Source organism: Triplophysa rosa, linkage group LG11 (genome assembly GCF_024868665.1).
Source record: "Triplophysa rosa linkage group LG11, Trosa_1v2, whole genome shotgun sequence".
In the NCBI taxonomy this organism is placed as follows: Eukaryota; Metazoa; Chordata; class Actinopteri; order Cypriniformes; family Nemacheilidae; genus Triplophysa; species Triplophysa rosa.
The window spans coordinates 18,726,967-18,738,985 of NC_079900.1; the positions used below are offsets into that span (position 1 = coordinate 18,726,967).

General features: G+C 40.7%; 1 protein-coding gene across 1 annotated transcript in view; it reads right to left on the bottom strand.

The window, feature by feature from the left end:
• Positions 1–10,791, bottom strand: part of shisa9b (shisa family member 9b) — a 37,092-nt gene extending 26,301 nt beyond the window's left edge. Inside the window, 3 exon segments of the mRNA XM_057346889.1 lie at positions 6,805–6,926; positions 9,984–10,545; positions 10,548–10,791. Coding sequence (XP_057202872.1) covers positions 6,805–6,926; positions 9,984–10,545; positions 10,548–10,608 — 745 coding nt within the window. The 5' untranslated portion in view covers positions 10,609–10,791.
• Positions 10,792–12,019: the final 1,228 nt, after the last annotated feature.

The window sequence follows — 12,019 nt, forward strand, 5'->3', positions numbered from 1 at the left end:
CCATCGTAACAGGTCCACAAAACAATCCAGGCTGAAGTGAGCCACACAAACGGGTAATATCAGGCACTACTGTAATAGCGCCTATTCTGCTTTTATTTTTGCAATGTTTCTGAACACAGAATAGGCTTTCAGAATGACTTTTTACTAAAAACACCGGAAACTTTCTTTGTGCACCGGAGAGAAAGTTTTAAACATGTTTTCATCGCAAAATAACGCCTTTTATCTCAAAAGGATCAAGTTAAATTCGACGACCTGTTTGACATCAAGTGTACAACAGTTCCTCTGCAATCATCTATGGCCGTTTTCCGCTCAAGCAGGAGCATTTGACTGATGGTGGGACGTCTGAAGGTCTGAAGCAATCCACACCCCATTGTGCCACAGCTCTCAAAGAGCCAATTCGAGTCTGATGCTCTCAACAGTTGCTTTAACAGTGTGAGCTCCGCGCACCCTCCGAAGAGCCAGACGTGCGATTCCACTCGCAGCTCCAATCAGGGATTATTTATATGTTTTGCCTGGTTTCAACGGCGTGCATTTTTTTGCTAATTATAAAGTGTTAACTTGGATCCTGTGCGTCCGTAATGTTGCTTGCCAGTCATCGCAGCGTTCCTCGGATGCACTGATTTCCATAGCCACCTACAGTACCTGTCAGCACGGCGACTGGCAGGAAATAAACTGATAATTATTCAGGGTGGGAGGGGGTTCTCTCTGTTTAAAAAGTGATAACTGATCTGTCTCCCGGGGCTTTACCTGTGCTTAAGGTTATTACAATCAATAATAGTAATTTCAGCTCCCATAGCTGCATTCTCGTACCCCTCCCGACACGGTCGCCATTCGGCACCACTGTGTACGAGTAAAATGAACAGACCATTACAAAGGAGAACGGGGTCGTGTGCCGGGGCAGTTAATCAGGGGGCGGTCATTTCTCAGCAGCTTTTAATTCCCTTAGTACAGTATGAGGGAGAGACTCATAACACAATCCATTACTTTATCATTTTAAGGCTGTTTCTTTGTTAACATGATAGCTGGATGGTTAGTGGTCCAAGGTGTTTATTACAAACATCCCCACTGGCTGTTACATCAACTGACCAACCATATTGACAAACTATTTCCAGACTGAACCGACAAGAAATCCTGTTATAGTAAGTTCTCTTTCCTCATTGCCTTCCTAGTTTTGGGAAATATTTATGAAATTAAGTTGGTGAAATGATGAGACTTCCGTAAGTAATGAGCTCCTGTCAGATACTGTATGTGTGTATGACCAAATCATTATTTCCCATCGTGCATTCAGTAATAGCTAATTTTCTGTTATGGAAACACATCCACGTGATCCAGATATGATGGGTTATTTAGCCCTTTATTTCACTTTAGCTGTATTTTTCATGGAGGAGAAAAACAATGGTCAGCAAAATCTTTCACCATCTCCATGGAAACAAGCCGTGCAGCAGACCAGGTAAAGCTGTCTGTGTAACTAAAAAACCACCGAACTCAAGGACATTTGACAGGAATATTCACTCCCGGCAAAACTTAATCTACTGTATTTCTCTACTGTAAGCACGGAGATGTGCAAATTCCTAATATAGATTCATCTTCACAACTCATTTCCACTCAGTCTTGCAGTCTGATGAACCTCACACGGTTTTATTTGGAGTCATTTTAATGCCGCCGTCACCTCTAACAGTCACTTTAAGCTCTCTGGAAACAATGGCTAATCTCTTGTGATGTTTAAACAGAAGACCAGTTGATTGGTTTTCCTGAATTAGAGTTTGTTGCTTTGCCCGCTGGATTATGAGTTTAAACTGTAAAACTGCTGTTTAAACATTGAATTCCTCATATATCGTTGCTGTCACCTGTTTAAAGCGAAAAACTATCTTCACCCCCTCAGATTCTCAGTCAGGGCTGTAAATGTGGTTTGCATGTAAAATGACAGATGTATTGTGCTAGTTTGATCTACGTATATGGTAATGCAAACTTGTAGTGGTCAGGCAGTAATAGATAAAGACCTTGTGCACCTGTTTCATGACTTGCAGGATTAGGATTATAAATGAGAATTTAATGATTCGTTTATTTAAAATAATCTTCTGTTTTCCAGACATTTGAAGACTCAGTTTTGTGAATATGAATGTCAAGTGTAATTTTAAGTCTGTTGTAGAACAGAGGTCATCTTTTGGAGGCTCTTTATTAGATAGGATTTAGTAGACAGGAAATTGTTGGCAGAGAGAATATGAATGATATTCACGCAATGTATGCTCATAACCTCAATAGGGCAGCTTCACAACTTTAGCCTCAATTTATGCCCTTCTTCACAGAAAAAGTTGCATTGGAACTACCCTGCCATCTGGTCGAGGACTTTATTTTGAGACCTTCTGAGAAGTTTAACTACTTGGGTGAAATCGTGTTTTTTTTCGACTTCAGACATTTAAATACAGCTGTAGTGTAAATATATATTTTCTAAGAATCATTACAACATTAGCATGGCCAACTTGAAAAAAATAGTTCAGTCAGTTTTTGGCACTATTTCAGCTACATTAACATTATTTTATAATTATTAAATTGTAGATTTGACACAATAGGAAAAAGGAAAGAGGCCGTGTTGCAGGCTAGACACAAAACAGCATCACCTGTGTGAGCACCATGGTGTGTCAGGAGCACATGCATTTTATTGTCGTATTCTAAAGGTCTTTGCACATACAGTCCGAAATTTTAGTATGCGTTTTTCGTATTTGGCTCTTGTTTGTACGGTGTCTCTCAATTGTTAAAAAAAGGCAACTCAAAATGCTTGACGGATGCCAAAAACGCATAAAATCGAACCCGGTCCGAATTTTTTTATGACGGACGAAAATATCGGAGGCAGTGTGTAAATGTGATTGACACAACGTATTTATTTTTTAACGTGTGTAAATCTCGGACGCAAATTTCGGACTCAATGTGCAATGGGCTTAAGAGCCCGTCCACACTGAGACGCGTTTGTATCGTACTGGCGTTTCGTCGAGACGGTTCCGGTGTTTTGGGAGCCTGAGTGTGCTACCGGGTCCCAGAGAGGGTAAATCTGAAAACGACACCCTTGCGTTTTTGTGTGTAAAGCCAATCGACAGAATATTTTCTGAAATGATGATGTCATCACCCTACGTCTCGCAAGGTTTATGCACATGTTCCAAGTCTTCTTTTCCATTTTATCACTGTGGCAGAATTACAGCGCCACATACTGGTCTGGCATGTACAGGACACTACATCCGTCTAGTCAGATTCAGTGGTCTCAATTTTCACTTCTATTTTCTCACAATTGGAGCACAAAGGTTTTTTGTGCAAGCAGCTTATATCAATTTATAGATACGTTTTAAAGTTAAGCGTCTTGTGTTTCATGTGACATCCTTAAATGATCGCTACCCACTAAAATGCAGATTAGAGGCGCTTATGTATATGCTTCTATACTGGTCATATTTCAGGGAAGGGACAAACAACCCATAAGGGTTGGAGGTTGCACCATTGTGTGAGTTCATGAATGGCACCGTTAAGCTTTTCTCCCCCTTACTTCATATATCTAACGTTGCTTCAAACAACAAGGCCAAATCAACCTTAAGTCCCGTGGCGCAAGTCAGCAGTTCTCAGGAAAACACTTTAATGGGTTTCTGGCCGCAGAGCTTTGAGATGTGAGCGGGGCAGTGGTTTGCTGTTTTCTCTGCTCCGTTCAGAGAGACGCCTGATCTCCCAGCAGACGGCCCTTTTCTCATAATGTTATTTTAACCTTGCGCTCAGACCTTAAGAGGAGCACCACCTGTCTGTCGCCCAGCTCTGGTCTGTTGCACTTGCGCAACACCAGCTCCATCACTCAGCCGGCCTGTTAACATACATTTCCCATCGGCTCTCGGGTGTTGTAGCAGAAAAACATGGGTGTGCACTACAGATTTCACTTACTCGCTCAGCGTACACTCAGACAGCTATCCTTAAGTGCTCAATTTGTTTTCTGTCCATGGAAATCGTCTTTTTCCCTTTCGGAAAACGAGCAGAGACAAATGAGAAGAGTCAAGCATGCATCCCGTTACTCTACAATCTCGCCATCTAAAGCAACAGATGTCAGACCGCTGCATTACGATATGGTAAGATAAAAGCCTCCAGATTTTAAACAGCCATTCAGCTACATAAAACAGGCACATGAAATAAGAGAGCTATAAAAAGAGCAAACAACATCTCCTACAACGGCTGCACTTACTTACATTAGGAGGGTTTGGAATAAAGCGTAACTGTTTGACTCAACCTCAGACATATTGATCTAAACATCCGGAAGACAACTGGAAGGAGCTCGTGAATCCATCAGTACCATGGCAACACTGTGACATGCCACAAGACAATGTTAGTAAAGCTGTGGGTCTCAATTCATTGAATTAGACTTCCTAGCTTGTGATTTTTTAATGAAAAATCAATTTGTTTTTTCCGTAAATGATATTAGGCTAAATCAAAACAGGAACTCACATTCAGTGAGGCATTGCGTGATGTTTTTTCTTCATTCAAGGTTGATATATTTAAACGTGAAGGTACACCAGGCTGTAAATTTTAATTATATAAGTTTTGAAAAGGATAGTTGACATATAAATGTGTAAATGTGTCCTCTGGTGTGACAGCAAAAAAATTTGAAAAAACTAACAATGAAGAATTTTTTTTTGCTACATCACCCTATAGGTCAATTACCCAAATATAGTGATGGCTCAAAAGCACTCTTTGTCATGATGCACAGTAAATTATTTCCAATGTAGGGCATATGTTACTACATAAAAGAGAAACATTAGGGTAATAAATTGTGACTGAAGATTTTATTACAAAAACAAATTAAGTGCTATCCATTCACTATAAGATAATCATCGACACTACAATCTTGCTATAAAACAAAAATCTAACTGCTAAAGGGATGCTCATTTTGATATTTTTCCTGACTGACAACCAACACTTGATACGCGATTATCAACCGTTAACTGAGAAGAACAGTAAAGTACTGTGATTAAATTCTGCATGTATGTGAACTCGGTACTCGGTCACTGAAACCAAACTTTTTTGAAAACTCCTCCCAGGGTGAAGATTTTTAGAAACTCAGATTTCAGTGTTGTCCTGTAGACGTTGGAATACATGCTCCTTTTTTTGACGTCGGAACACTTCGGCTTTATGGTTAGGGTTATATCGGCACCTGTTGGTTTGGCATGCTTTTGACAGCGCTTTATAGCGTGTTTTTGCGTTTTCGTGTGGACGCGATTTTTTTTTAAACGAAGACGGAAAAACTCTGTTTAAAAAAAATACCCATGTACGTGTGGATAAGGCCTAAGATTTGACGCAATTTTTGGGACACAGCTGTATCCCATCTAGCCTAAACAAACAAAGAGGCTCTGTTCTTCTTCTCCGGCTCTCTTTTTCCACCTGAAGTTTACGGAGTAAGTTTAATCGGTAGTATTAGGGGCTGATCAGACAGAACGCGTCTTTTGCTGTTAGACGCGTCTCATTTGAATTGTTTTCAGTTGGTAGGGAGTGTTTTGAGCGCTGCTTATGCATGCCGGTGTTCTGCCAATTTATGCATCCCTATCAAATTTTGCTACCTCCATACAAAACAGGACTAACCCCTCCCCCAACAAAACCCTTACACCTAAATAACCCCTCCCCCAACCCAATCACAACACGAGGGTAGCACAAATTTACGGTAGCATAAATTGGTAGAACACCGGGCGCCTCGTGTTTTTGCCACCTGCTGCCCCTCGCATTTTTGGCGAAGCGCTCTGAGCGCCTGAAGTTGAAAAAAACTCCACTCTGAGCAGAAAAGCGCTTGACGTCATGCGTCTTTTTTCCCATTGTCCAATCGAATGAAAGAAGAGGCGGGCCCTCCGATGTGGTGACGGAACTTTACAGTTGCTTGAAATGTCCAGAGACGGCAATGATGAAGGAGAAACTTGTGTTGGCTGATGAGGGTTAACCGAGCAAGATCAGAGCAAGCGGCCTCTGCTTCTACCGTTTTAAAGTTTCTGATAATATGACAGTTAACAGCAAATAGAGTGCTCGCGCTATAATCCTTGACTGACAGGACAGCTGTTTCGGTGGTTACCTAGCAACATAAAAAAACGCCGCGCGCAGCTCTTTTCATAGAGCTAACCAGAGAGCACGCCTCGCGTTTTCGAACATGAAAAGTGCGTTCTGTCTGAACGACCCCTTAATCAATCGAAAATGTTTCTTATCAATTAAAGGTTAAGCGGTTAATTATATTCATCCCTAACCTGCTAGCTGCTACAGTATACATGAAGTGAAGCGACCTGAGAATCAAACTGTTACTACTGTTTTTTCAATCAGAATCAAGGACTGAAAGTATGATTCTTTTTACATTACAATTAGCAAGTGCTTATTTTCCATAAAAACAACATGAATATGCTAAAGAGAATGAGAGAGAGAGAGAGAGAGAGAGAGAGAGAGAGAGTAGTGTGTGTGTGCGTGTTAGTCAGCCTCTTAGCCTCTGGTAATTACTATCTCAGCATGTTAAATGATCACTATAGACGCAAGTGCTTTTGCAGCCCACCGGACACGCCAAAAAAGGGCTTGCGTAACTACTTCCCCTGTTCTCAGCAGGAGTCGAATCAAGCAGGCGAAGACATTTACTGATGAATAGCCATAGGATCTCACAGCTGCTTCTCTGAAGTGAGGAAGATGCATCTGCTGCTATTGGGCTGTCAGAGTGCCGAGCGTCCTCCGCAACACATTCGAACTAAACTGAAAGCTTTAAGGAGCACGGTTTCGACCTGTTGTGTTTCAGCTGTGAGGGGAAGGAGAGGCTGTACTTACGCAGGTTGTTTCCTGTTGCTCGGGCTTGTATGTTCTCATAGGGTTGTCCGTGCACTGCCATGCTCTCCTCTCTCTCCACATGTTCCCCCGGAGCTGTCTGACGCATCACCTGGGCCAGGGCTCTATGGAGAAATACTTTTTTTACTCAACTTGCAAAAGCTGTTAATTAAAGGAGCAATATAGACATTTTAGCGGCATCTAGCAGTGAGGTTGAGAATTGCAACCAATGGCTCATTTCACCCCTCCATTTCAATGCACTACTGCGGCTCTCACAGGACAAAGATGTTGTCATGTTATTGCTTCTTTAGACTATTTGCACGGGATTAGCATTACCTGGTGACCTCTTGTCATGTGTAATAATTGCAGAGGTTGTCTGTGATCTTAATCCCGTGCGAATTGGCCATGTCTGTAATTTGTAAAGTAAAAATTCCCCCGCAAATTACCTACCATTTTTCGCCGAACACCGAGGTCCTGTGATAATATTAGTCCCGTGCGAATCGGCATCTCTGTGATTTGGCGGGCTCATTTATCATTTTCAAGGTTTTATCCACCATTTTGCAAATAATGGCGGCTGTGTTGAAGTGTTTTGATATTATTTCGGGGGCTGGGTCATATCCATACCTGCTAACACTGTCGTTTTCGCCGGGAGTCTCCAGTTTTGTTATTTCTCATGGAAACTCTCGTAACATTTGAGACCCGCGATCGCGGTGATCTTCTGTCCGGTTCGCAATCACGTGTCTCAAATGCTGACAGGTATGGTCATATATATTTAAACAATATACAACTATAGGCTATACAAACTATACGCAAAGCCTTGCCATCATATCCGGGAAATAAGTCTGTATATTTGAGTAAAATCACAGGCTTCACTTATCCCGTGCGAATGCGCCACATGAAATACAGATGTGGGGATGTAATTTACAAATCACACGAGGTCCCAGATAATACTAATCCCATGCGAATAGGACTTTTGCCGAAGAAGATAGCGTATTTACGAAACGTGCTCTGTACAGCAGTTTGTCCGTTTAGGGCTACTGTAGAAACAACATGGCGAATTCAATGTAAGGACACCCGCGGTGTATGTAGATAGAAATAGCTCATGATAAGGTAATAAAAACATAACGCTTCATTGTGTAAGGTCTTTATACACCTCTGAAGACATAGTTATGTATATTATATTGCATTTCTGTCAATAGATCTGCCCAAAAATTACACATTTGACCTTTAAAACTGAAGTGTGTTTTTTTTATGCGTGCAAAACACGTTCTCATATCCAAGTTAGTCTGAAGGCCTATAAATGAAATATTTGAAAGTGTGAATAGTGTGGTGCTATAAAAATATTGCTCTGTTTGTTTGCGCATCCCGACCAGCCCAACATAGAAACATTGGCTCAACCAATGGCGTGAATTTTAGGCGTGATTGTCCGTTTGGCCAAAACATCCCTGAAATAGCTGTTATTTTATTTGGCGACAATGCTAGCAGCAGTGACATCACACCGATCCGTAATAGACAGGATTTGCTTCTAGCTTTTGTTGTTTTGTAATATTGGGAGGGGACATTTCATTCAGAGCATTTCACTGAACAAAAATTAAAAATGTGCCTATGAATTCAAGAGGATTTTCAGTGTTCGTTTAATTCATTAAAATGGCGGAGCTCAGAATGGTGCCATGTTCAAAAGGCACTTGATTAAAGGGTTGTAGTATAGCACAGGACCCTTGTGGGTGGTGGATACTATTGCCCATCTGACAGTGCTTACTTCAGTGTGGGTCAATCTAAATAGAGTGAAAGGTCGACGCACAAACAGAACGTCCTTGAAATATTAGCCACAGATCATAATTAGCCACGGATCGGTGTCCATTATCTTATTAATGTCATGGACACCTCTCTACTGATGCTTGGATGAGTGAGCACTTGCGATTTGTTTGGAGTAGATGCTTTTTAGAGACAAAGTCAATGCCTCACCGCAGAGATAATTAGAGACTTTTGGAGGTGCTGATGAATGTTTAAAACACTGCTGTTCAACAGATAAAACAGAGCAGAATGCCAGGCCATATCTCTTTTGTACTATACCTGCATTCAACACTATAATCAGCACTGAGTCAGACTTTAGTTTAAACTACCCCGTACTTTCTTCTGTCTTCAGGAAGAAGCATGTACTGTCAATTTCTTTTTTCTAATCTGAGACATAATGCTGTAAGTGAAACTAGGGTTCAGGGTTAAAATCTTACATATTGTGTGGTTTTACAAGCCAATGCTGTAGATTGCCTAATGAATAAATAGACAGACGTGTGAGGTCAGCTGAAATTGCAGAAAACTAGTACAAGGTCATGGTGATTTGTGAGCTATACACAATAATACTTCAGAGGAAAAGTGTATTAAGGTTGCTTTTTCATACGCTCAAAAAATATTCAGTAAAAATAGGGCACAATATACTGTATTAATATGAAGGAATTTTCCGTATTCATTTTTACAGTTGTTTTACCTGTATTTTACATTTTGCACTGCATTAAATTACATTTTAGCACTAACAGAAAGGTCCGTAAAATAAAGGAAAATGTACTGGTCATTTTCTGCCAGTTCTTTATCCGTTTATTTACGGGATTTTTGTTACAGTGTAGCTTTGGAGTAATGGTTCTCTCAGTTATATTTCATCAACGTTGTCTCAAATTGTTTCTCTTAAAGAAGGAAAAATAAAAATAAACATATGATACACGTATGAGACATATAGTCAAAGTGTAGGGCTATTTAATTCATATCACAGTTTAGATATGATTTTGGAAACATTGTTACAAATCCTTTTGAACTAAAGAGTTTTGCTTGATTGTTTCTTGGCAAATGTAAACAGTAAACTTTCTTGAAACTCTAGTAAAGACACACATGAGATTACAGTTACAGATATAGTGTTTTTCTCTTAATAAATGTATTAAAAGTAGAAGGCTTAAAATCTTTACTTGCTCACCATATCATCTCAATCCTATCTAGAAATTGGGGAGATAAACATTAAAAAGGTAAACATGTTTTTTCTCTCCTACATGACCCATTACAGTATGGGATGCTCAGCTCCACGACAACAATATCTTGTTTTTAAAATGGTTTATTATTTGAAAATCGAATTAGTTTAAAAGAACTAAGCTATGAACCTATATGCCTTCGAACTGCAGTTACATCCCGATACACACCTGGACATGTTCTCTCTATGCGGTCGATGCGCCTTCTCCAAACCAAGTTTGGTGAATATCCCAACCAACGCCATTATAGCAACTACTCCGCATATGACATACACAATCAAATTCGTTTTATCCTTCGTCGGATTGTGCTGGTCTATCGTCTTCGGCGGTGGTCTACCCGTCATGGACCACGGTGGCGTGTCGTAGTTTTTGCAAGTGGTCTGATCTAACCGAGAGTTCTTAAACTCGCAGCAGAACCTGAAGCCACAGGTCCCGCAGCAGTACAGGTAACTACCCGTCCGGCACACGAACGGAGGATCCCACTGACCCATCACGTCATAATAGCCCCGACACCTGTCCTCCGTGTGAGGGGTCTCAGAGAGACCGTTTTCCCCGTCTCTGGAGCCGTTGGACCCCGACGCAGTCACCACACCATCGAGGTTCTGTCCAGGTTCTCCCTCTGCATCGCACACAAGAACTTTCATCAAAAAGTAACCCAGTAGTAAGCCAGTGCTTTTCATCCTGTGCTTTTCGCTCCTCTTGTTTGCCAAGGCTGATAGGACGCTGAAGGTAGGGTTGAACGTCTTTTGTCATGAAGTGTCAGGATGCGTATCTCCATCAAAAACGTCACCGCCATCCGAGACGATGGTCATGTTTGAGAGTATTTCAAGTATGCAAATGTTTGATTAGAAAGAATCTCCTCTTACTCCGAAAGTAGAACTGCAATAGATGCGTTTTTTCTACTATTATAGGCAACCCTAAACTCCGTTGGTGTTGCGCACACGGGTGAGTTGGGCGTCTGGAGCGCACTGGGCTGCGCTTGAACAGAGCGCTGAGTGAGACTGAATGCGTAATGATGAGAGGAGGGGAGAGACCCAAGTATGGGCACATGGACGTAACAAAAGGATTAAGAACAGAGAAGAGCAGGAAATGTGTCAATCAGTTTCAAGTCGCGCAATTCTTTTTTAAAGAGAAAATTGCGTGTAAATGGGATGCGCACGTCAAGAACGCGACCCAGCGTACCGTGACATTGATTTGTTTTGTTATATTGGTGATTTTGTTTGATACGTTTACATCTGTGTAGAGCTCCTTCAACGAATAAGAAATTAACATTTGTCATCATGCAAATGTCGAATCGTTAAGATCCAGCCAAACATAATTAGTTCTAACAATGCTGAAACCTAACTGTTTGAGGTTTGTTCCAAATGTTTAAAAAAAATTAATCAGCTTTCCTAAACTTCCTAACTACTAAATCAAATAGTTCATAGGCTTTCATAGTAAAAAGGCTGTGTTTGCCAAATACATCATTCAAATTCAAACCCAGACAGACTTATGCATCTCTAGAGAGATAATATAAAGCAATTACATTGTGTTTATTTCTGATTTAATCCCTTTTTCCTACAGTCTTTATTTACAGAATTATATAATCACTGAGACACAGTTTGACCTTTTGGGCATTTGGCACTGCAGCAAACAAGACCTCTGCTCAGAATAAGTTAATTATATACCGATGTAGATGAATGAGCAATCTACATTGTTTGTCTTTAGGAGGACAAACACACCTGCCTAAGGTGACAGAAATTGTAAGCTATAATGGGAAAAAAGATTGCATGAGTGAAACTAAATAAAACACGGATTATGGTTCTTGTTTCAGAATATAACATAAAATCAATACAAAAGAAATCTCATGAAAACAGAATTAGGGGCAGAATGAAGGCTATCAGAATGCATGAGTCAATGAGACCATCTGTAATGTGCTTGCAAACTAAGGGATCGCTTGTTCTTGTTATTGCCATGGTAACCAGATGCATAATGGCCTAATTTCACTTTCCGGGCCCTATTGACTGAGTAGAGTGATTTTCAAAACATACAGAGAGCATGAAGAGGGGGATCTTTCCATATTTTTTTCTCTATGATGCCTACAATGGAATAAAGAACAAGCGAAGCTGAATGACGGTTTGCGCAAAAGAAATACCCCATCGTTTAAAGGTCAATACATAGCGATGTTCTGCTGTGCTTCACGGCAGGTTCTCTCTTTATGAAGATCA